At 47.2% G+C, this 26395-nt stretch overlaps 1 protein-coding gene across 1 annotated transcript in view; it reads right to left on the bottom strand.

The window, feature by feature from the left end:
* LRCH2 (leucine rich repeats and calponin homology domain containing 2) overlaps positions 1-26395 on the bottom strand; it is an 87807-nt gene that overhangs the window by 47927 nt on the left and 13485 nt on the right. Inside the window, exons 2-8 of the mRNA XM_066581880.1 lie at positions 14221-14365; positions 10448-10574; positions 9990-10095; positions 6541-6677; positions 5715-5848; positions 3538-3625; positions 764-872 (exon numbers count right to left, since the gene is read on the bottom strand). Of these exons, the coding sequence (XP_066437977.1) occupies positions 764-872; positions 3538-3625; positions 5715-5848; positions 6541-6677; positions 9990-10095; positions 10448-10574; positions 14221-14365 (846 nt within the window). The remainder of the gene's footprint in view (positions 1-763; positions 873-3537; positions 3626-5714; positions 5849-6540; positions 6678-9989; positions 10096-10447; positions 10575-14220; positions 14366-26395) is intronic.

The raw sequence follows: 26395 nt of genomic DNA, 5'->3' as shown, positions 1-26395 counted from the left end.
CGTCCGTCAGGCACTTCCGAGGTCAACGGACGGACCGCTCACAGCAAGCACGTCACAAGCAGTGCTTGCTGTGGGCGGCCCGTCCGTCCGGCTGAACTCCGGAGTGCTGCGCATGCGCAGTGGAGACGCAGCCTGTCCTGACTCCTGTCAGAGGGCACCTCTCCACTGCGCATGCGCGCGATCCCGGAGCGGCGCGGCTGCTGGAGGAAGAAGAGGAGCAGCGCCTGCCGGGAGCTGACCCCCCGATGTCAACAACAACAGAAGACAAGGTAAGTTATCTTTTTATGCTTTAGCAGCCATTAAACCGTGGGTTCCCTGGGTCCATTAGGCAGACCAGGGAACAATGGCTGCTAAAGCATAAAAAAATTATTCATGTCAGAACCCCTTTAATTAGTGCTATGTAATGCAGAGAGGCATTCTGCCCGGCGATTATGTGACCACACCGAAAGCCTCCTGACCTCAGCGGTCACTGACAGCCTAGGTCGGGAGGATGAAGAGAGAATGTGGAAGTGTTACTTTTGCACTCAGCCGAGATCAGGAGGGTGCTGGCGGTCACATGATCGCCGGGCGATCAAAGGATCAGCAAAGGTGAAGGGAGAATGCTGAATGGGCATTCAAATAAATTGAAGCTGGGGAGAATGGAAGGGGAAAAAAATGGATTAGAAAGGGTTAAAGGCTACCTTACAGTCCGGTATACGGCACTGCGGCAACATGTTAACATATCAGCTGTCGGCACCCGACGTCACAGTATAAGGCTGGTTACCTTTATGAGAGTCCAGTTTGCTTCCTAGTAAATGATTGTCATTTTTCAGTGCCTGGTCTCTTGATTCGGATACCTGAGAGTGAAGGCTGATTGTATCGTCGTCAGAAGGCTGCGCGGAAAAACAGATTTAAAGGGTCACAAGAGATTCTGCAATATTAATTATACAATTATCTCCATTAATCAAAACCAGATCGAGAAGCAGATTACATTTTTTTTTAAGTTGTTTTATTTCCCGTATTTCTCAAAACTAAAAAAATTGTGCCTAAAAAATTAAGGGGGGGGGGGGGAGGAGAAAAATTCTTTAAATGTTTTCTCAGGAAAGCTACCGTATATACTCGAGTATAAGCTGAGTAAGTTTTAACACAAAAAAATGGTAAAACGTATTGACTCGAGTATAAGCCGGCCTATACTCCAGTATATAGTAGCTAAAAAAAAACAAAAAAAAACACCACAATACTCACCTATCAGCCGGTGTCTGTGTCCCTGACGCGATGCTCTCAGGAGGTGCGGCCAGCTGCTGCAGTTTTCTCCCCGCTGTCTTCTCCCTGGCTTGCTTTTAAAATCCCCACCGACAGCTCTGTGATTAGATCGAGCGCTGGCCAATCACAGCCGGCGCTCAATAAACCAACACCACCCATTCAGAATGACATCACTGAATGGCTGTGATTGGTTTATCGAGCACTGGCTGTGATTGGCCGGCGCTCAATAAGCCAATCACAGTGCTGTTGGCGGGGATTTTAAAAGCAAGTCGGGGAGAAGACTGCAGCAGCTGGCCACACCGCCGGGAACAGCATCACGCCGGAGTCACAGGTGCCGGCTGATAGGTGAGTTTAAGGTTTGTTTGTTTGTTTTTTTACCTCACTCGAGTACAAGCCGAGGGGGGCTTTGCTCAGCACATTTTTTTGTGCTGAAAAACTTGGCTTATACAGTACTCGGGTATATACGGTAAGTGGAATTAGAAACGTTGGGTAGCTTCCTTGTGTCCACAAGAGAAAAACTACCACGTATACTACTGGCTAGTGCTGCAAAGAAAAAAAGTCACTACATTTTAGTTCTGTTGATTCTCTGTAAACAGCAAACTCCAAAGTTTAAGGAACTACTCATATTGTATTTGCAGAGTCAGCCGGAGGTAGACAAGACAAAAAATTAACTCTGCTATGGGGAACAAAACATTTCTTTTAGACAATTTGGTAAGTGGGGCCTATAGTGCTCAGTGATGCAGGAGGAGAGGTTTTAAAGAGAAATCATCAGAAAATTACCCATTGTATAAATTAAGTTTCTACATTAAAACTTATGAATTTTGGGTGATTTTTTCAGTCATGATCTAGAAATAAAAAGAAAAAAAAAAAGCAAAACGCCTAAAAAATGTAGCCCGTCACACGGACCGCAGAATGTAACAGACACTTCCTGATCTGTAGACAAAGCTCTGCAGCATTGACCTCATTACATCACAGGCAGGATTACATAGGTAACACCTATATGTAGAGAACCCAGGATCCACCAATCACAAGAGGTATCCGCTGTGACCATCTACTCCCCCCCCCCTTATGTACGGGACATGCCTGAATCAGTCTCCTGTACAAGTCAGCGGGTCAGATACTGTCCGGTGTGTGAATGGCCCATGAAGCTGCTGTAAAGTTTCGCTCTAGGTGCTCCGTCACACGGGCGTTGTGTTAACGCTGCCTGCATCTCTGCCGAAAACCGCATGAATGAAGGATAGCTGTGACCAGGTCTCGGCTACAATCACAATTTGTCCGGCTGCGGCATGTTGCATTGTACTAGTAATCACTTTTAAAGGCCTCACTAGAGGGATCTGTCAGTGTTTAGCAGCACTAGCCGCCGCTGGTAAACTCCCTCCTCTCCCTTTTTTGACGGCTCCCATAGAAGTCTATGGAGCTCCAAGCATTTTTCAGTCAAAAGATAGGACAAGGCCTATATTCGTCGGCACCAGGAAATTTCAGTCTCTGATTCCAAGCGCTCATGTGCTGTTTATTTTATTTTATTTTTTTTGGTCAAACCTTTTTTTGCGTGTGAAAACAAGCGCCAGTCTTAATGAATACATTGGAAGCCAAAGCTTCAGACGGCCGCAGGTCTATTGGGGCAACTACATGACCAGCGTAAAAACATGTGAATAAGGCCTAAGGCTGTATTTACACAGCTGAGGGCAAGTTACGCCAGAGAGTCTGTCAATCCCTTCGCTTTGTACAGCGCACAGATACCTTGTCCGGGATCCCACACATTACAAGCCCTTCGCTTTGTACAGCACACAGATACCTTGTCCGGGATCCCACACATTACAAGCCCTTCGCTTTGTACAGCACACAGATACCTTGTCCGGGATCCCACACATTACAAGCCCTTTTCTCATGTCAGAATCTAATGAAAATAGGGCATGCAGCAATTTTTTGATCTCGCAAGAGAACAAAACACACACAAAAAAAAAGAAGAAAGTCGCGCATGTAAATTCACCCACTGAAAATAATGGGTTACTTCAATGTGCGTCCTGGAATCGCACTGAACTCGCACATTATCGCCGGAGTAAATACGGCCTAAATACTGTTAATTGCAGCTCAAGTAAGATGGCCGCCCCATTAGTTACGTACAAACAATAGAATAAAAAAAAAAAATCTACAATCAGAAAATAACGGATTTGAAAACTAGAAAGAGTTTCACTATATGGATCTAATATGTAAAAAATAAGTGAAGTTATGTACAAGAAAAAAACATGAGAAACAGGCAACTGTATAAACGCGAGCGCACATCCCGCTACCTACTTCAGTTGTTGACAGACGTTTATCTCCATTGTCGCTGCCGATCCCAGAGTCCGGGCCGTGGTTTTTACTTGGATAAAAGTCTTCAATACTAATCAAAACATGAAACAAAGAAAAAGTCAGACCTCCATATAAGATCCTGCAGCAGACGGGGCAGTCTGTCGAGAGCATATACCCACCGGACTTGTGTAATAGTCACAATATAGCCCCCGTAAACTGTAGACCCCCACGGCTTGAAAGCCTACTATTGCCATCATGCATGTTACACCTAGACAGGTAATATAGAGTGGCGCTGCACTTCAGTAACGGATGCACGAAACCTGGAGAAGAAAGTGTCTCCTAGCAATCCTTCAGAGAACCCCGGGGGTTAAATGGGTATTCCCATCCTGGCATGTTAACCCCTACACCACAGGATTGCGGGTAACTTGTCAATCAGGGGGAGCATGACCGCTTGCACAACTACAAAATTTTGCAGCCTGTCCGGCACAATTTCTCTGGGTTGGTGGAGGTGCGACCGGTGGGACCCCCACCAATCAGCAGGTGACCACTGCAGGCCAAGGCTGCATCATCAACACATTCTCCTGGCGTCAGCACTCACATCCTGGGCGAAATGCCAGGAGTTTGGAAGAGCGACGCTGCGGCCTCTGATTGGCTCCAGCGGTCACTGAACTTTTCTCAGACAAGCAGTGAGTTTTCTGTCTTTCGTGCTCCTTTAAATATAATGTTCTGATCTGGAGTTGCTTCGTGTCTCATGAAGTTGGTGGTCCGAATCCAAAGCACTGATTTGACTTACCCCTGAGATCTTCCACATGTAGCAGTACTGATGTGGTACAACGTAGCAACAGCGAAAACCCTAACCCTACTGGAGGTTTTTGCTGTGCCCTTTTTTTAGGAGTTAAGCTCCCTGGGCTTCCCCAGCTTCTGTTTTATTCCAGTATGAATGCCACGTGGATCGTCAGTGCGGTCATTTCCCACGCCTGTTTGTTGATCACCTTTTGCAAGTACATTAAAAGGTTTCTGGCCCCTGGTCTCCGTGTCAGCTGTACTGTCTTTGGCCACTAGGAGGTGGAGAGAGTGTGTGAGTACAGGGTTGATCTATGGTCTGTCAGTTTAATCTATGTGACCTGGGAGAGGCCACTTCTATCTACATGACTACATCTTTAGGCACCCGAGGAGCTCCTAGAAGTACCGTATATACCGGCGTATAAGACGACTTTTGAACCCCGAAAAATCTGCTCTGCAGTCGGGGGTCGTCTTATACGCCGGTAATACAAAAAAAAAGTGTCAAAAAAAAAAAAATTTTAAAAAATCAGTACTCACCTCCCCCGGCGTTCTGTCGCGCTCCGGCAGGCTGTCGCTCCCTCCTGGTCCCCGGCAGAGCATTGCTTTCTGAATGCGGGGCTTGAAATCCCCGCCTCCAGAAAGCTAATACACACGCCGTCAGCCAGTTACAGCCATTCAATGACATCATTGAATGGCTGTGATTGGCTGAAGGCGCACGTGTGTTAGCAATCACACCCATTCAATGATGTCATTGAATAGTGTGATTGGCTGAAGCCACATGTGTTTTAGCCAATCACAGCCATTCAATGATGCCATTGAATGGCTGGAACTGGCTGCCGGCGTGTGTATTAGCTGTCTGGAGGCGGGGATTTCAAGCCCCGCATTCAGAAAGCAATGCTCTGCCGGGGACCAGGAGGGAGCGACAGCCTGCAGCTGCGCCGCAGAACGCTGGGGGAGGTGAGTAATGATTTTTTTTTTCTCCACTGTATTACCGGCATATAAGGTGAAAGTTGGGGGGTCGTCTTATACGCCCCGTCGCCTTATACGCCGGTATATACGGTACTTTTTAAATGTCGTTCTGCAATATAAAATGAGTCATTGCAGACCAACCAGAGCAGTGCAGAATAAAGACTGCTGTACAGAACACACTGCGTCCCATCAGGAGAATGCTGCGAGATGTCAGACTGGGACATACAGACCGAGCCCACCACAACCTCCTCTCTGTCCTACCACAGTATACGAGCGGCCGGCGGTATACGGACATTCTGAGAAGCGCGCTGCATTATCTTCAGATGAGTTGAAGATACAATGAGGGTATATACACGGAGGGGGGGGGGATTTATTTTTTTTCCACATCAAAGAAAAAAAAATTTCTTAGGAAAGCGATGGTAATGTACCTGTCGGTGAGCGGCTGAGAAGGGAGTCTCTTCACCAGGGAGGGCAGGTCCAGGGAGTCCGGCTTTTTCTCTGTCCGGCAGCAAGCGTGAATATTCAGAAACTTAAATATGTGAACTTTCCCTTTTAGGCAAATCTGCAGCAGTACAGAAAAAGAATTTTGTAAAAAGTGCATTATTAAAGGTTTTACATTCCCAGAGGCTCCTAGCTTACGCTTCACATGATTTTATGAAAATTGAGAAAAAAAAAAAAAAAGGGAAACGCAACTTTATTTTTTTTTTTAATTTTAGAGACTTTGCATTTTGTTCCCTATACATCCTACCTTACAATTTAAAGGGGTTTTGCCATCTGCTAAAGCTAAGGCATATCATTAGGGTTGGTGGGGGTCAGACCTCCAAGATCCCCATAAATCATGAGATTGAAGGGCCAACAGCGCTGATGTAGAACTAGGTACCCCTCACTGATTATCCCTGCAGAGGGGATGGCTGGGGCGCCGCAGGCCCTTCATTCACATGATCGGTGGTGGTCCCTGAGCACGGACCTCCACCAAGCCTAACGATACATCATCACTTCAGAAGACGTTAAATACTTCATTAATATATAACGTTGAGCCGTATACATTTACTCCCCCACAAATTACATATCATGGCTGGATGAAAAAAAAAAAAAAAACCTAGATCCTGAACAACGTCTTTCCCCTCCGGGGGGCCGATTAGGTGTTCACCAGGACTAGAGGTTTTATAAAAGGAGAACGTTCACTCCACATTAGCAGAAATGGAGTCGGTGCGACATGTATCATTACCAACAGCTGTTCAGCCGCCCACCTACCTGTGCTGGAGGTACTTGCATAGGATTATTATCCAGTATTAACACTTCAAGCTGCCGCAGCTTCCTGTAGCTTACTGGGATTTCGGTAATCTTATTACATGAAAAGTCCAGTTTTACCAGCGGGAGCGACGACAGCTCTAGGGGGAGAACACCAATTGGTTAGTTGTTTTACAGCTAGAGATGTTAAACCCATAGTGACGCCATTATGCCTTTTTACAGCGGCCAATAGTGGGCTCTAAACCTGCATGTATATATTTGTAAGGCGGTGGCTTAGACCAGGGGTCCCCAACTCCAGTCCTCAGGGACCACCAACAGGTCATGTTTTCAGGATATCCTATAGTAAGAACACCTGTGGCAATGTCTGAGGCACTGACAATAATTACATCACCCGTGCAACACTGAGGAAATCCTGAAAACATGACCTGTTGGGGTCCCTGAGGACTGGAGTTGGGGAACACTGGCTTAGACGACTACTGACAGCAAGGCTCCTGCTGTAACAGCCAATAAAACTGAACTCCATGGCATCTGCAGTATGTAAGCAGACGACAGGGAAAATATATCAGCCAAAACAGTAAAACAACCTGCCGAAGGCCTCATGTTCACGGGGAAAATCACATCCGCTGTGGATATGGAACGCAGATTTGTGCTGCGGATGAGCTTAAGTTCCTTTTTTTTATGCGGGAGATCAATTGAGCTGTGAACTCTATGAGCTCCGCACGCGTTATCCGCACTTAAATGGAGCGTGTCACTTTTTTTTCACGCGCATGAAAATTTTAAATCACTTTAAAATACCATCCACGGATATTTATCTACCCGCGGGGGGTCAATGCATTCCAATGGGAAATTTTAGGTGCGGCTCACGCACACGGGTGATCCGCTGCGGATTTTAAATGTTATTTTCCCCGTTGACATGAGGCCTAATACTGCGGGGACATTACTTGTATCATCACAAACCTCTGACCTATAGCGGCACTGACTCCACAAGATCCCTGATTGTGTAACGTCTGATATCTGGCACCAAGATGGCAGCAACTCCTTTAATGCCACCCTTGCGATCCCGGCCATCCAAGATGCCTCCTGCGATCCTCCATTTACCTAATGCACACGGTGCACTGCTCTTTCACTACTAGCTAGTCCTGGTCATGGGAGCAGCACGGACCAATCAGTGGTAGTATGGGGGATAAGGAGGTTGGAAGATTGCGTCAGAAAATAGGACTCGAAAGTAGCGAATCAGACGGATGTCAGAGAACAAGTGCAAACAATGTATCCCATATTGGGGCACATTATCCTGCCACACTGCCAGTACAGAAGACTTTTACCAAGAAGGGGTGTACTTGGTCTGTAGCCTGTCTAGGTTGGTGGTACAAGTCAAAGTAACATCTGCATGAATGCCTGGACCCACGGCTTCCCAGCAGAACATTACGAAGACCATCAAACTGCCTCCAGCAGCTTGTCTTCTTCCCACAGAGCATCCTTGAGCCTTCTCTTCATTAGTAAGCGACACTTAGACAGGCGGCCATTCACTTGTACTGAAAGAAAACCCAATTCATCAGACCAAGCCACCTTCTTCCACTGCTCATGGTCCCATTCTACATACTTTGAGTTATGGACTGAGGTCGGCATGGGTCCTCCGACCACCCTACAGCTACGTGGAGCAGCTACTATACACCGCGAGTTCTTCCCATTAGCTCTAGCCGCTTCTGTGGGATCAGATGGGCTAGGCTTTACTCTTCACTTGCATCAACGAGCCTTGGGCCCGCATTACCTGGTGAGCGCTTGTCTTCCTCGGACCACATTGGGTAGGTGCCCACTACTGCCTACCAGAACACTCCACTAGACCAGCCGTTAAGCACGGATCCAATCATTTAGCCATTACAGACTTGCTCATTATTCCTGATCCCAACACATCGCCTTCGAAATCTATTCACTTCCTTCCCAATATATCCCACTCTGATAATTTTGTTACAAAGTTATTCACTTCATCTGTCAATGGTTTTAATGTTACGGCTCACTGGCAGTGCCATGGTTTGCCCACACAGACACTTATGATACGTTTTATTCTTTTTTTCCAGCTCCTGCCAAGATAATAGCAGAAACTCCTTATGGTCCTTTTACATGGGAAGAGCTGTCGGGCAAACGGTGGCCAACGCTCGTCCCAGTAATGCTCGCTCCTGTGCGGCTCCATGGGAGAGAGGAAAAAGAAAAAAAAAACTACTAAGTATGCCTAATAGATTAGCAAACAAAGATTGAACTTCGTCCACAGAGGAGACTTGAGGGTAACCAAGTCTCCTCAATATCCAGGTTCGCAGATCAAAAAGATGAAGTGGATGGCTTCCACCAAAGGGATCGACCACACAGAGGAGCGCCTTCATGCCATTCTCTCATGGTGATAAACCTATTACACCAAATATCCCAGTTCCCCACTGGTCTTCACTTCCGGATGCAGCAGCATCACACAGGAGCGAGTCTCGCTGGCATGGAGGTGGAGCGTTCTTGCCCCGCCAATGTCTATTCACAGTCAGCTGACAGTCGTTTGGAAGTGAAAGACTGCTGTTTACGATAATCGTCCCGTGTAAAAGGGCCATTACAGTCATGTGACCTGACCCAAGCATCTCCTTCCAAGGCACTAGGACAGTTCAAATGACGATTGTTACCTGCTTACACCTTGTCTAAAGTTACCCACAATGCAGGGCAGAGAGGATGCAAAGTGTGACAAGACCAACTCCATTCTGCCCGATGGAAAGAGGTGCCGGGGTGAACCTTCTACAAGTGACTCAGTAGGATTCTCAAGAGGAGGTTAGAAGAAAGAAGCTGTACAACATAGGAAAGTTTTTACATTTACTAAAAGGTATAAAGGTCCATTTAGACTGCAAACGATGCCCGACACTCGTCCCTGTACCCTCGCGCTCCTGCATGGGAGCTAGCACCGGTGGCTCGCACCCGAAGCGGCCAGCAGAGGGCGGGCAGGGCAGGGCAGATTTCTCTCCTCTCGCTCCCCCGCCCCTCTCCATTCACATAACACAGCCGGCGCTCACTATGGAACGGAGGCTGTTTAAACTGAACGATGAGCTTCATCGCTGATCTTTCATGCTGCATAAACTATGGACGATCAGCTCATCGTTCAGTTTAAACAGCGGCCGTTCAGTACTGAACGGTTGCTGTGTTATGTAAATGGGGGGGCGGGGGGAGAGAGAAGAGAAATCTCCTGCACTGCCCCGCCACCCTGCTGGCCGCTCCATGAGCAAGACAGCACTGCTAGCTCTTGTGCCGGAGCATGGGAGTGTGGAGATACAGGGACGACTGTCGGGCATCGTTCGCTCGACAGTCATCCCATGTAAAGGAACCTTAACTGGTTTACCCTCGGTTCACAAATGGCCGCATTAACATAACAAATGCAATTCAGCAAACAGAAAATTCAGGTAAAGCTCCTAAATGCAGTGGAAACTTACCCCGCGGAAGGACTTGGAGATTGTTCCTTCTCAAATTTAGTTCCCTAAGTGAGTGGAGCTTTCCTACTTGAGATGGAAGAACTTGTATTTCATTGCAGCTGACATCCTACAATAAAAAGAGAGGGGGGGAAGGGGGGGGGGGGTAATATATCAATAACCTATAAAGATTAAAGATGGGCGAGCGTACTCGGTAAGGACAGATACTCAAGCGAGTATAGTCCTCATCGAGTACCTGCCTGCTCGCCTGCAGGGATTCAGGTGCCGGCGGGGTGAGCGCTGTGTTGCGGGAGTGAGCAGGAGGGAGAGACAGAGAGATCTCCCCGCGCAGGCACCCGAATCTTTGCGGGTGAGCAGGCAGGTACTCGGTAAGGACGATACTCGCTCGAGTATCAGTCCTTACCGAGTACGCTCGCTCATCTCTAATAAAGATTAACGAATGAGAATGGAAGTTTACATACCAGTTCCATTAAGTCTCTTAATTTTCCAACCTCTTCAGGAATGGAAACTAGCTTATTGTTACTGACAACCAAAACTTTCAGTGGCAAATCGAAGAGATATTTTGGCAACGTTGATAAAAGATTTCGACTAAAACGAGAAAGTTTAAAAAAAAAAAAAAGTTAGACGTTAAAATGAAACACCCTGCGAATCTCCCCGTTCACCTGTGAAGTACTGGCAGGCGCCTCCTCCACACCGCCAATGATACACAGTAGGTTACCTTGTGGGCACTCAGCACTGATGCAGAAATCTAGCCTTACACATGATATACCTTAACCCCTTCATGACCGGGGGGCTTTTGGGCCTTCATGCCCAGAACAAACATGTCACATTTTGGAATGCTGCATTTACAGACCTCATGTCCACCCGCAGCGTTTTACCAGTTTTATTACACCGCGTATGGCTGCGAGTGCAGTGTGCATACCCACATATCACACGGACATGCGCAGGGTCTTTTCTTGCAATGTATTGTGTACAGACAGCGTTTCATACACTGCCTATACAATAGACAAATAGAGCATGCTACGATTTATTTCTCTCATGCGTATCGTATGCAGTGTCTACACGCATATTTGCATGGATCAATAAAAGTCCATTGACTTTATTATTGACTCCATCCGTCCGGGCAACGCACATGTAATACACGGTGAACCCACGGTTGAGGACATGAAACCTAAAGTTGATGTTTTTGTTTCGTTTTTTAGTCTATCCCAAAATGTTGGGTATTTTTCAGTATATATAGGGGCTTAATGCAGGAGCACCTGATGCTTATGGAAGCAGTATATATCCCATGCAGGAGGTCTAAAATTGGTGTATGTGGCATGGGTTTGCGGAAACTTGCATTTTTTTCCTCTTTTACCACACACTTAACCCCTTGAGTGGCGGGTTTCCTACCACCCTGTCGTGCCCACCAGGGCAGGTTTTTTAAAATGGCCTAATCATTGAATTTCAACTAATTTTGCAGTTGCGTCTCAAGAGCCATAACTTTTTCATTTTTCCATTGACATGGCCATATAAGGGCTTGTTTTTTGCGGGACAAGTTGTGATTTTTTTAAACAGGGGGAGATAAAGAAAGAAATTGGGAAAAAAGAAAAAAAGGGGCCATGTCATTAAGGGGTTAAATAATGCATTAACTTCCTTCTCTGGGTCATTACGACGCATGGATACCACATGTGTGATTGTATTTTTGATTTTTTACAAAGTAAAGGGAGACAAGTGTTTTTATAATTTTTTTTTATAATTTTTTAACTTTTTATTTTTTTTATTTTTTTGTCCCTTTAGGGGACTTCCACAGGGACCCATCAGGACCCCTGATCACATTCCGGGGGTCCGATGGTGACAGCCCTTTACATGCTGCAGTCACATAGACTGCAGCATGTAAAGGGTTAACACAGCAGAGATCGGAGGTTTTCTCTGATCTCTGCTGTAAGAGCTGGTACCTAGCTGTCCTCTGACAGCCAAGCACCAAGCTCTCCCTGCCACAGAGACCATCGGCTTGCTTCTGACAAGCCGATGGTCTCTATGGCAACCTATAAACAAACCAGTGCAGGAGGTTGCCGGCAGATCGGCAATATCTTCTGCTGGTTTTTCAAAGCCCTTGCTTTGTTCTCTGTGGGGCTGTGCAGGCAGAGCACACTGTCACAGCTTGTGGCAATGTGCTCTGCAGCTCCCATAGTGATACATAGCCCTATCTCGCTATGAGCAGTGGAGCTCGTCCCGGAAAATTTCCGGGCGTGCCACTCAAGGGGTTAAGGCTGGCTGTCCACGGGCGATTTGTCATAGTGTAATCGGTGGCAATAAATCGCGTGCGGAGGTCACATGACACGCTTTCCATAGGAGAACTTTCAACCAGCATAAAAATCATCGCTGGATCGCTGATCTCTGGCTGCGTCTAAACGCTCCCCGCTCGGTGTTTCTCATGGAATATGCAGCACTGAGCGAGAAGTCAGCGATACTCAGCGGTAATCTGGCGGTCTAAACACAGTGTGCGAACGCTAACTAGTGGAAAGGTTACCGGCTAGTGCAGCTCGTTTAGCTGACAGTGGTCCCGTGTAAGAGGGCCATAACAGTGATCTACTGATAACAGTCTATTAGATCACTGTGATCTATATTCCCAGACATACAGAACGGATGCACATGGCGTCCGTCTGCCCATCCCCGACTCAGTCCTGACAATGCCAGCCTCTTCTTTTCTGTACTGCGGATGGTCCGCACGGCTCGCCGTTGGTCATGCGCAGTACAGATTTTTGAACTCCTGCTTTTCCCGCGGAATCTGCAATGTCAATTGTGGACGGGTCGTGACTCGGACGGCTTGCATTGATTTCAATGGAAGCAGTCTGTGCAGAATCCGCAGGAAAATGGGACATTTTGCGATTTCTTATCTGCGAGCGGAAACCGCAATTAGTTTCTACTCGTGTGTACGAAGAATCATTTCTGCATTGCATGCCATGGGCGGTATTTGCTCCGGTATCCGCAATTCAAATCCGCCTGTGTGCCTTCACCCTTATTAACAGCGTCTGATCCAAAAGCAGTGATGAGTACCTGAACTAATCCGCTTCTGATGTTGGCACGCAGACCAGAGGCTGGTAATTACAGCCATAGCAGGAGCTTTGAAGAAGCCACAAGTCTGTGATCGTTGCTGGAAAGAGGGGGGGGTTGGGTGGGGGGGGGGCGTAACTATATTGCAGCTCAGCAAACTGACGCATTGCTAAATGACATTTTTAGGGGTTAAAGGGGCTGTACCAAAATCTAAAGTTATCCTCTACCCATAAAATAGGGGATAACTGATTGGTGGGGGTTTGACCACTGAGACACCCACCAATTCTTACAAGAGTGTCTTGACAGTCCCCACATGAGTGAAGTAGCAATCGTACATAGCCAACGCTGCATATTCATGAGCTGTGGCTCCTCCTTACATCCTCCACTGATTGAAGGCCTTCTCCCTCATACTGTGCATAAGAAGAAAGCTGTCAATCATTGGTGAGGGGGCAAAGGTCTGCCTGCCTGCCATTCAAGAATGAAGGCTGCAGCAGATAAAAGCAGAGTTCAAGAAAGTAAAGGCCCATTTAGACAACGATTATCGCTTAAAATTTGCTCAAAAGCAGTCGTTTGAGCGATAATCATTGTGTAGCTGCACTGACATTGTGCAGTTTTCGTTATCCCGTTGCTCATCATTGTCTAAGTCTTATCAGGGATTCACAGCGGGATACAGCTGATACTATTGTTTCAGCTGTATCCGCTCCCTGATGACAGGCTGGGTATGAAGAGCAGAGCGGTCCAGCTGTGTTCTCCATACCGGGCACGGAGCGCTCAGCTGTATAACAGCCGGGCGCTCCGTGCAGAAAACAGTTGGATACAGGAGATAATCAGGAACACTCCGCTTGTCTTCTGCATCCTCCGCTCCGAGCGCTCGGCTGTATAACCCCTGGGCGCGCGGAGCGGGGGAACAGATGTATGCAGAAGACAAGCAGGGACATCCCGCTCGTCTTCTGCTGGCTGTAAATGACAACGATGATCGCTCAAAAGTCGCTTGAGGAACATCTTTTTTGAGCGATTATCGTGTCTAAATGGGCCTTAAGTGACCCAGCGACGGAGTTGGGGTCCCTTTGATAGTTTAGGTCTCCCTCAGAAACGGCAGCATAAACCTGATGCAAGTTCCCTTTCCATTCTTCCATCTTCTATATAAGCCACATAGATGCACAATATAATGCTACCATCTGCAGGGGGCGCCACTTACCTGATATTTAAGTACGTTAACATCTGGAGATTCTTAATGGTTTCTGGAATGCACTTGATGCAGTTGTGATATAAGTTTAAGGTTTCGAGTGGTGCGAACAGGCAGACGTCGAGCGGGATCTCTGCAAACCGGTTTTTGGATAAGTCTAAAGAAACATGAAAACATTGTTGCTCTTTAATATATATAGTTAAACATCCTGAAGCATCATCTTGGCTTTATTCAATTCTATCCATTGCATGATGAAACTTATTAGATCAAGTGCCATAGACTAATGGGACCGAGACAGATAGCAGACCTCTGATGTTAAAGGGATCCCGTCATGTCCTATGAACATAATGGAGTCTATGGGCTCAGGGGATTGGATCGCGGCTGTTAACTCTGTAAATGCCGCTGTCAACTAGATCAAGTAGAACAATCCACTCATGCCGCTTCCAAGCATCCTCACGATGTCAGTCGGCGTTACAAATTGGTGAGTAATCAGCTATAAACACTGAAAAAAACTGCATTATTAGAAAAAAATACCATAAATGTAAGACTACAAGATTACCACAACCAAAACTTCAGACACCCCAGTGACAACTCTGTAATCTGCTTTGGCTGATCTAGTTTTTCTCCCGATGCGCTCATCAGTTCTCATTTATCTCCCGATCACCCGGCGGACACATTATGACAAATACTTGTGCTCAGCCCCTAAAATAATCAACCGTGACAAAGATGTCAGAGCGAACGCTTCCTGCAAGACGAGGATGAGAAGGAATAGGAGAATACATGAAAACCTCCAATCAGCTGCAGAAACCTACAGAACAATATCGCCTCATGTAGGTAAACTTTTGAACTTGCGGCGACCGCTGGGGAGGACGGCCTTTACTGCAAGACAAGACGCGGCAAATTAGGTTCAACACTGATAAATGTAAGATCTGCTTATGGGAAGGGAAAATACAGCAAGATTACTTACTACATGGGAAGACACAGGGTCAAACTGACAGTAAGTGGGAGCAACCAGTGTCAGGCAGCTGCTGCGAAAGCAGGTAGGATCATCAGGTGCATCAAAAGGGGCAAAAGTGCACACGACCAGAAGGTTGTCCTTCCTCTTTACAAGTCACTGGTCAGACCACACATGGGATATTGTGGACAGTTTTGGGCACCGGTACTCAAGGAGGATGTCAGAGCTTGAGCGGGTACAAAGGCGGGCAACTAAAGTATACATTTGAATGGGTGGGCGAGTGTACCCAAGACGGGGGGGTTATTTCGTTTAAGAGGAGAAAAAAAAAAAAACGACAACATCTTCGGAGCGATATGTTCTAAAAGCAGAACTTGCCTCAAATACCACACCAAAGCCCATGGCTATGTGCTGCAATTTTGGCGCAGATTCGCGCACACAGAATTTGCTTTTTCAATGGGTAGTGCCCGCATGCAGAACTCTGACGCAGATAAAGCCGTTGCCACATCAAACAGTGACTTGTCAAAGATCCCCTTACCGTGTCGGTCTAAATGATCATCGCTCTCTGCATCGGTCTTTGATGTTTATACATAATTATTGGCGTACGCTCTCACGATGGAATTTTCCGCGATGAAAACGCCTCGAATATACTGGCTTTGTGCCCCTGATCGGCACGCGGAGCTGGTCCTGTGAATTTGCAAAATCCGCATGTGGAATTCCAACGCTGAAACTGGCGTTTCCGCACCAAGTAGTGACAGGTCGCTTAATACAGAAGCGCGATGTTACATACAGGGATTTTGCTATTATGCGTGCGGGTCCACGCCAAACAGCAGTGAATTCTGCCGTAAGAACATATCCTAATAACTACATATCAACCGCAAAGGTCGATACAGGGATCTAGGATCATTTACACCGCACAGAAGGGGACTCCTTACCGCTAGAACAATGTAGCATGCGGTGTGTTCACACCTAGTGGAAAGTCTATACCAAAAGCCACACCATTGGCGCAACATTGGATGCAGATCTACAGACCTTCAATTAATAGGGTAAAATCTGCTACGGATCCACGTCAAAAACCGCACTAAATGCTGCAAATTTGGGTGCAGATGAGCATCACAAACGTGTGAACACACCCTACAGATCTCCGCCTGAGGAAGCAGTCATGGCAGATTCATGCACCGCATTCACAAGGGTCTGGATGCCCTTCTTAGATGTAATATCGCATTAGATGCACTAGAGTATTGGATTTGATCAATTAATCAGTTATTTATTGTGATTGCCAGATTCGGAGTCAAGAACTGGCATAGAGGGGAGAAAAAAAAAATAGATCTTAAAAGAGTTGCATGCAGTTTTGGATGAGGTCGGCATTTCTTACGGGCATTTGGTGCCTTTTTCGTTTACTTTTTCCCCCCATGGAGAAGTCTGTGAAAACCACAGAACATCACAGCCTGCTGCAGACCACCCCAAAAAATGTAAAGACACGGCTGCAAAAAAATAAATAAATAAAAATCACTAGATGTTTTTGTAGCAAGTTTCATAATTCAGTCCTGACCTGTAACCGGCAGCCCGGCCAAACCGGCTTCATTACCGGCTATAGAAGCTACTGCTCATATGTACAGAAGCTGCGATCGGGAAATCAATTTCACATTCCAAAAAAGCATCATTAATACGCGAAGACTCCGAACACACAGCTAGGTTGTCCATGAAAGAGCTGGGATGAGCGGCGAGGAACGACGAGCGGGACGGCCGGGTCTCTTTAACGATTCATAACAATGGTCCATGGCAGTTTATAAAGCGGAGAATGCCCCGAAGGCACGGGAATAACCAATTACTGCAGAGAACGCGCCGCTTCATAGAGATCCAATTACGTCTCAATGTACAGAGGGGCCGGGAAACACCAGATAATTCTTTTAGAAGACTAATGATTCTCTGCTGGTCAGATGTGAACGCTGGAATGTAACATTTCAGGTTTGAGCAAATGCTAGAAGGCTTCTATAGTCTTAACGAGGGATAAACCAAACAGGTAACTCCGTTGGATCAGAAGCGAGACGGGCCGGGTACAATAGGAGGCAGATAAGGAGCACCAATGAACAAGATCAGGGAGCTCCTGTAAATGGCCCCTGCACAGGTTCACAATGTGTGGAGGATGAACGATCAGACAGACAATCAATGGTTCCCCATACGGGTTCATCACCGCCGGTAGCCTTGCCACGGGAAGATGAGCTGCCAACACAGGATCTTCTTGTCAGTGCAGAAAAGATCCAGTCGGTGAGGTGAACAGGTGATTGCTAGGTCATCCCTAACCACGCTCAATCATCGGGCCCGATCACCTGACGAACTGTGACTAAAAGGCTCACCCATAATGAAAACTACATGTACATAAATCTGTATGCCAAATCTATGAATAGGACTAATGCCGCTCCACATCACTGCCCGCTATCAGCTGTCCCCCAAAACCAAGTCTGATGGACTGAACATTAAACAGCACACACATTAGACAGTTAGAAAGCAGTGCTGAAGCCGTGTGTGCGCACTCCTCTGAGAACAGTATGTGTGCACACAGCTGACTTCTCCATAAGCTGCAGCGAAGAGTCCAATGGTGCCGACTTCCATGAGCGACAGCGCAGGAACAGGCAGCCAGAGAAGCATAAAAAACATCTACATCCCAGACTCCTCTGAACCGGGCCTACGTGCATCACAGCTAGTTTCTGGTGCTCGTGGGTGATGACAAGTGGTCTTTAAAAACAGGGTCGCACCAGGAATCCACTACCAGCGTTTGGCATTGTAGTTCACCCACATTTATTCCAGAAAATGCCCGTGGACTGAACACTGCTCATGGGGAAAAAAAAATAAAAATTTATATATATATATATATCCCACTGATCTTATGCACAAGTATGCAGTCCATATGCATGTACAATGTATATTCACTGCATATTTGCGCAGTCCCATTGACAGCCCGGGGTACAGACCAAAATAGGTCATGCTGCATTTTTTTTTTTTTACATGCACATGAAAATGTATGTATGAATACCCGAATACAAACCAGTGGGGACTCAGAGCCGTATATATATAATGCACGTGATACAGAACATATTTATGGCCTTGTGAATGGACCCTAAACCTGCAAATATTTGTTCCTAAACACCCAGCCTCCCAATTAAAATAAAAAAGTCTAAGTGCAGGAAACCTTCTCTCAATCATATTCCGCCAGGAGTGAAGCTTCTGCCTCTCCACGGGGATCAATGGTTTCCCTGCCGCCTTCATGTCAAAAATAGACTGCAGGTGGAAGGAGCGATGTGCGAGCGGAGCGGCATTACTATATATACATTCGTGTGGATGTGAGCATCACAGCGATACAATGTATCAGCCGTTTCTTGTTTTGACATGGCAGGTGCTAATGTGTTACAATTACTATTGTTTGTGTTAACGTAAGCAGACGACGAAGCGAAGAGGTTCATTTCCACACTAGGAAACGGAATCACGGACTTCAAGACGTTGGTGAAACATCAGCCAAAGCGCATTCATAACTGGAACCCTATGATCGTGTCTATGGAGGATGAGGCCACGAAACGGACAAATGAAAACATGCTCCAGTTTTCAAACGGATTGTATGGCGGCAGAGTTTACATGGTATCTTACCCCAGGATTGTGTACGGACACAGCGAGAACGCAAGTAGATTACAGAAATGAGGAAGCTAACATAAGCCAGTAGGAGTCCAAGTGGTCTGAAAAGTTAGTGCCATTTAAACCCACCCAGGGTGGTGGAAAAACAAGTCCTGCACACCTCAGCTGATCCCCAGCTGGTCCACCGGTGCCCAGACCCCCGCTGTTCTCCATCCCGCTGCATCGATGACATCACTGACACCAGAGACGTGTGACAGCTGCAGCCAATCACTGGTTCGCGTTAGTCAGTAATTAGCTGCAGCAGTCACACATCCCTAAGGACATCATCACTGCCGCAGCAATAAGGGAAGAGCGGTGGGTGACCAGGTAGCCGAGGAAAGGGAAGTAGGGATCAACTGAGAGGATTAGGACTCATGTTCAATCACCACCTTGGGCAGGTTTGTAAAAAAATTGGGCCGATACCTTTTACAAATGTCTAAGAGGGGAATAATCCGACAAATTTTAGCACAAACCAAACAAGAGCCTAAACCGTGCAGTTTATAGTAAGAACACATATACTGCTTCAATGCCACACAATTACACTGGCATCGAGTCCCCATTACCGGGTGTAATGGGCAGGCACTGTGCGGGCACTCGGCGGCAGCGCCGCACAACATCAGAATCATCTTACATTTCAGAGGACGGCGGCTTCTGTGGATTCCCACCCTCAGCGGCGCACAACGCTTATATACATGGAAATAGCGAGAGATTTTAATATCTGATGAAGGGGGAAAAAACTGACATATATAGAACGCCGACATGAGGCTGTTTAATAGCATTAATTAAGAGCACTGCCGGGTTCAAAGGAATCAGTTATAATTAGAAGTATCTTAATATGTAAGCTCGGGGAATCCTGTCGCTCGGAGGTGGATGGATTTACTATGGGGGAATCCGCATTACTCATAGACCGCGCTTCACTCCTTTCAGCCTGAAGACCCACTGCTGCCGTCTGCCTCTGGTGTCTGCCAGGCCTAAGAGGGTGTTACACTTTATAATGTGGACAGAGCAGTAAGAGTACACAGCCCATCTCTGGGGAGGGGCTCCGAAAATGGCAGATTTTTACCCACCATGGTTTAATAATGCATGACCACAGAAAGCTGTCAACGCTGCCCAAAGTGCTCGAAATGTTGGAAGGGAGCCGGTTCTCATCTCATCCATGTTAACTTCGGGCTTCACATCTCAGTCCCCGAAGATGGGATTAGGATTGTCCTTTATGGCCTTCTAAGCCACCAATGCATTAGTGGCAGCCACAAGAGGAAGCTGCGCTGTCACTGGTTTAAGGCCAATCTCACACACATCAGCAAAATGCGGGATTTCCATCGCAGTGTTTTGCGGCGATATTACCGGTTTTGGATGCAGGTTACGGCCTCTGACAACGGGTTACAAAGACACCCACCATTCTGATCGGTGAGGAGGTGCGTTAATCGCGGTAAAATAGAACAGACAGCGCTAGAAGTGTTAGAAAATGCCGCGATCGAGGGCAGGCCTGCAAAAGGCCATTGAAATCAATAGGGGCATTGTATCGCGATTACAGCGGCGTTCAAAATGCTGGGGCGAAAATCCTGCGGGATGACCGCAGCGGGTCTGCACGGAAATACTGCGAGATTTCCGCGGCAGAAATGCACCTTCAACGTGGGCTTTGAAGCGGCTTTGCCGCCTGTATTCCGTTGCGCCAGTTTTTCCCCAATAGAGAGTCCGCTGCGGAAACAGCGATACACCTGGCATGCCGCAGCATGTCAAGTTAAGAGCGGCTTGGCAGCAACGGGTTCTTGGCAGCGCCAGGACAAGAGTTTTGCAAATCTCGTCCACTTTGCTGGTTAGGCTCGGGCTTAAGATTGCTGGTGGAAAGTCTGCACGGAAATTCCACTGCCATTCTGCCCGGTGTGAACCGAGCCCAACCATAGCATCATTTTTTTTCGACACTTGAAGACTTGTATTTTGCAGGGGAAGTTGTGTTTTTCGTGGTACCAATAACACACCACGATAAAAAAAAAAAAAAGTTTTTCAGAACATTATAAGTGGGTTGAAACCAAAGCAGAGGCATTTTTGGGGAGGTTTTGTGTTTATGGCGTTCATAAACATGACAGTAACGCCACTCTATAGGTCAGTACAATGACAGCTTCTGTTGTGTTTTTCGTGGTACCAATAACACGCCACGATAAAAAAAAAAAAAAGTTTTTCAGAACATTATAAGTGGGTTGAAACCAAAGCAGAGGCATTTTTGGGGAGGTTTTGTGTTTATGGCGTTCATAAACATGACAGTAACGCCACTCTATAGGTCAGTACAATGACAGCTTCTGTTGTGTTTTTCGTGTGGTACCAATAACACGCCACGATAAAAAAAAAAAAAAAGGTTTTCAGAACATTATAAGTGGGTTGAAACCAAAGCGGAGGCATTTTTGGGGAGGTTTTGTGTTTATGGCGTTCATAAACATGACAGTAACGCCACTCTATAGGTCAGTACAATGACAGCTTCTGTTGTGTTTTTCGTGGTACCAATAACACGCCACGATAAAAAAAAAAAAAAAGTTTTTCAGAACATTATAAGTGGGTTGAAACCAAAGCGGAGGCATTTTTGGGGAGGTTTTGTGTTTATGGCGTTCATAAACGTGACACTAACGTCACTCTATAGGTCAGTACAATGACAGCTCACGTTCTGTTAACTTGGGTAGTTTTCACCCCAGATGTGTGTGTTGCGAGACGCCCGAATGTGAACCCTTTTCTTTTGAATGGGATTAACCACATGAACGTTTTTTCCCCACACTGCACCGCGATGGAAAGCGTGAAGCAAATTGCGGCACGTCTTATCTTTGTCTTTGTGCCCTCACATCACCCATTGTTTTCAATGGGGCCGGCGGCAGCATTACAACACATGGTAGGATCGCTACATATCCATAGTGACGCGAGGCGGTTTCGATGTAACATCCCACAGATGCGAGGCGTTGATACGGCAAGAGCGATACCGGGCCATAACATGGTTTAATAAGCGGATGTCTGACAGCGCTGTGAACCTTCAGTCTCAGCCTGCAATGGCAGCCCAACAGCACCCCATGTTCCTCCCCCATCAAGCCATTTAGGTGTATGAAAGGGTTAGCAGCCAAGGGTCCAGCTATAGTTGACAGCGGTCACCTCCAAGGTATGGAGCAGGCGCTCCCTACTAATTGGTACAATGCTTATGACCATCAGATTACATAGAAGGGTTCACGACTTCTATCCCCAACTATCCCCCCACTGATGATGTTAAGGATAGCAGACAGAAACCACAAGCTCCCGCGGCATCCTTCATCCTCATAAGCCATCGGCTGGGTTCACACGGGGCGGAAATCTTGCGCAATGTCCACAGCGGAACGCACGGAAATTCTGTAAGATTTTTGCAGCAGAAAGGCAGCTTCAAAACCCCCGATGTTCGGCACGGGATTGGAGCGGCTTGTCCGCTTGTACACGGCTGTGGGCATCTCCCCCCCATAGAGAGGAGAGAGCCGGCAGCGGAAACGGCGATACAATTGACATGTCGCGGATTTGAATTCTGCGCGGCATGTCAGTTTCAGCGTGGCTTGGCCGCAGAAGACTATCAGCAGCGTGTGGATGAGGTTTTTGCAACCCTTGCCCACTTTGCTGCTTAGTCTCAGGCTTATTCCGCCTCGTGTGACGCCAGCCCTAGAGAGGACTCCGTCTTATCCAGAAGGTTTTCTTAAAGTGACCCTCTGGGCGAACAATGATGGCGGATCTGCTTCTCTGAGTATTCGCCTCCGTCGGTAGTCTATGACACTACATGCTGGTCTGACTGGTCGATCCCAGCAGCTGTAGGTCAGACTAATGTACAGCGTGCAGCAAGGAGCCAGAGAAGCGCTGGGGCCATCCTTGTCTTCCAGGACCGGAGCGTCGCATTAAATGCGATACGTGAAACCGCGAACTACAATCGTCCTAAAGCAACAATAAATCTGACACTTTATATGCGGCTCACAGAGAAGATAACGAGGAGGGGGGGGGGGGGGGTAGATAACATTTCCTGTGTAGACTTGTTCCTCTTTATGGTGCAGACAGCAGATCCGGCACATTGGAAGGAAGCGAGGAAAGTCTGGAGGCGGCGCAGTGAAACTACAACCCTGATACACAGACGGGCTGGTTTTACAGTGGATTTTATTTTATTTTTTTCTTTTAAACCATATCTTTTTTTTAAGGCGCCACAAATGCTGCCAGCAGACGTTACATTACAGTCAAAGATAAATCACTATAAGGAGTTTGTTTCTTGTGGAGTTTCTAGAACCGGGGGGGGGGGGGGGGGGGGGAGGGAGGGGGTCAGCAGTGGTTTGTACTTGTGGAGCCCCCAGTAGGACTTCTAAGACCCTGCACGCTCTTCTGGGAGTTTAATATGCTAATTGGAGATGGTAAAATGCCTCTATAGCGCCACCTATTAGAAGGCAGCTCTCCTGCAAGTTAATATCTTGTAATCCCACTTCTGTTACAAAGCTTGTTAAGGCTGGGTTCTCAAGGGGCGGATTCTCGGTGGAAATCTCGCGGTTTGGACGCAGCGAAAAACCGTCAGTTTTCCGCCGGGCGCACCGCTGCTGCAAAACCCGCGGCGGCTTTGAAGCGGCCTGGTCGCTCGCTCTTCCGCTGCGGCCGGCACTCCTATAGAGGAGAGCACGGCCGCAGCGGAAAAAAAAAAAAATCTCGTCCACATGGCTGGCTAATCCCGGGATTAGCGGCCGCATGTGGATTTGCCACGGTGAAATTCCGCACGGAATTTCCGCGGCAAATCCGCCCCGTGTGAACCCAGCCTAAAAGGTAAGATATGGTCTTGCAAGAATGCTACCTTCTCCTAGGTGGCGCTATAGAGACAATGTACCATCTTCTATTAACAATTTTTTCAAAACGCAGCATTCTCTCACACAAACCATTATACTGTGAAAAAAAAGTTGGCATTTTATATTGCATTTTTTCCGTGTCTTTTAAAGGGGTTTTCCAATGCAGAAATAGTCATCGGCTGGGGTCCGCCATTTGGGACCCCAGACGATCAGGTGCCCACTGTCAGCACCACTACACACAGGGGTACAGAGCGGAAGCTGCTGCTCCGACCCAAGTAGTGGCTGGCGCTTGTAACTGCAGGTGCAGAGCCAGCCACTGCCCAGGGATCAGTGCAGCAGCTTGTGTAGGGGCAACGACAGCAGGCATCCAATCAGCTGGGGTACTGAGTGGATTATCCAGGCCAATCGGCTACTGACTATGCTGAGGATAGGGCCTCCATTGTATTGCCCTGGAAAACCCCTTTAAGACGCCAGAGAACAACTATGTGAAGGAGCCCTCCAAGAGCTGTAGATCCTGTGTATACAAGTAGGGAAGCAGATAAGAGCCCAAACTCCGTAATGTCCCATTTAGATGGGATGACAATTGTCTAGATGACTGCACAAGCGCTGACGTCACCGCGAGGGCAGAGAACACAGCTGGACCGCGGGCTTCTTGCTCAGCGCTTCACATTGCATATGATGTGCTGAGCGGGGGGCGTTTACACTCAATGAGAAGCCCGCGGTCCCTCTTATGCTGACTAAAAGTAGTAAACAAATAGTAAACAATGTTTTTGCTTTTACATGGAATGATTATCGCTCATTTTCATTCGTTTAAAGTTATTTTAAGTGATATGGGGAGGGGGGGGGGGGGGGGCACAGGAGCCGTACTTATTGCCTAGTACACTGCCGAACGGCGTGCTGGACATCTGCAGGATCCCTCTGGGGTCCTTCAGGTGAAGTTTGTGTCAGTGGAGTGCTGGAGCCGGCATTCCCGTTGTTCGGCACCCATAATGGAGCTGATTGGCACAAATGTGATGATAACCTTATTCAGGGGGAAGACCTCTTTTTAGGATTTTCCACTCATTTCAAACTGTTTAAAGTTCGATTGGGAAGAAAATAAATGTTATCTTAGAATTGTGTTTCTAACCGTTTACATGGATACGACAATGTTTTGAAGTCTCATCGTCAAAGCTAATGAAGTGCTAACAGCATGATGATCCAGACGGTACAAGTGGCTGCAAGAGCTTACATGTACGAGATAGCTGGAGGAGAACACGCCTGGTGTCCCACCTAGATAAGAACATGGCAGCAATATCTTCTGTACGGCGTTACATAAAACATCAGCCGACGCCACACGCAAACAGATTACACAATGTAAGCCTTAGTGACGTCACCCGGGTCACCGTGTATAACCTCACTTAGGTGCTATAGGGAGGGATGAACTAGCTGCTATGCATCCGGTAAGATATGAGGGACCACAGACCGATACAAGTCGCTATTTGGACACATTCTAACAAAACAGCTCCAAACTAAGGATACAAAATGATCAAATCCAGAAGCAAAACTCAAAAGTAGCAAAGAGCCGACTTCATGGCTGGCCGGGCTATAGTCATCCCAGTCATCTACAGGACTACAAGACTAAGTGACAGACGGCCCCATACTAGATAGTATATAGTATATACAACTAGCAGAGACTGCATTGGAAGTCCCTGTGAACCGTTACAAAGTAGCACCTCTCTGCCGTCCATCCCCTTGGATGAGGCTGCCGGGGTGACACAGGCACGGAGCAGCGAGCGGGCACGGAGCAGCGAGCGGGCACGGAGCAGCGAGCGGGCACGGAGCAGCGAGCGCTCGCTAACAATCAGTGTTATTTTTGGCTGGAGCTTTGCTAGATTTAGCAGCTTCATCATCCTGCAGCCATAGCGGTAAAGAGCTTCCGCCTTCATTTCCACGGAGAGGAGAGCGGGGACCAGCAGTAATCTCCAGTACTCGAGCACTGCCATTAAAGTGAATCAGTCACGGAAGACAGGCTGCACTAGATAGGAGATAGATGGAGAGAAGCGGCCGCTGCCACCAGTACAAAGATCTTACTGCACCGCTTCTCCAAGTTACATTGGTTTGGTGTTTTACATGGGAGGATAGCACAGGGGGTTAGATTTACGGTTGGGATTGTTCTTGGTAAGAGAAACCACGTAATCTTGTAGATAGGATACCTTTTAATGGCTATCAAAAATGCATGATGTTAATGCGAGCTTTCAGACCTCACAGGGTCCTTCATCAAGGCTATAATGAAATGGATCTGAAGAGGCACGCATATATATTATACACACACTTATGACAAGGCACAGATATGGGGGGATTGATCTGCACCTAAAAGACCACTACAACAGAAGCACAAACCTAGATGTGAAGGTTTTATGGTCCCTGGATGTTGTCGTCACACCTTCTTCAACCACTGATCGATGCTGACACTACACTACCAATATCCAGTCTTCTAGGTATTTTGTACTTCTGAGGAACACAAGGTCCACCTCAAGGGTTAACCAGAGGAGAGAGTTAGGAGGCACCTCAAGGTGGTGTCGTCTTAGGCTACAGGTTTGTCCACATTGACTCCACCATGAGATCTGCATGAGTCCAATGTGGATTTGCTGAAGACTTGCTGCTTATTTTACCCATTCCAACAATGGAGGAGTTAACCCCTTAAGAACCAAGCCACATTTTAGAAATCTGGCATACATTACTTGAACAGAAACTCTGTATCCGTAATTCTGGTGTTTTTTCA

The sequence above is a fragment of the Eleutherodactylus coqui genome, chromosome 10 (assembly GCF_035609145.1).
Source record: "Eleutherodactylus coqui strain aEleCoq1 chromosome 10, aEleCoq1.hap1, whole genome shotgun sequence".
Lineage (NCBI taxonomy): Eukaryota > Metazoa > Chordata > Amphibia > Anura > Eleutherodactylidae > Eleutherodactylus > Eleutherodactylus coqui.
This window is presented reverse-complemented; position numbering and strand designations above follow the sequence as displayed.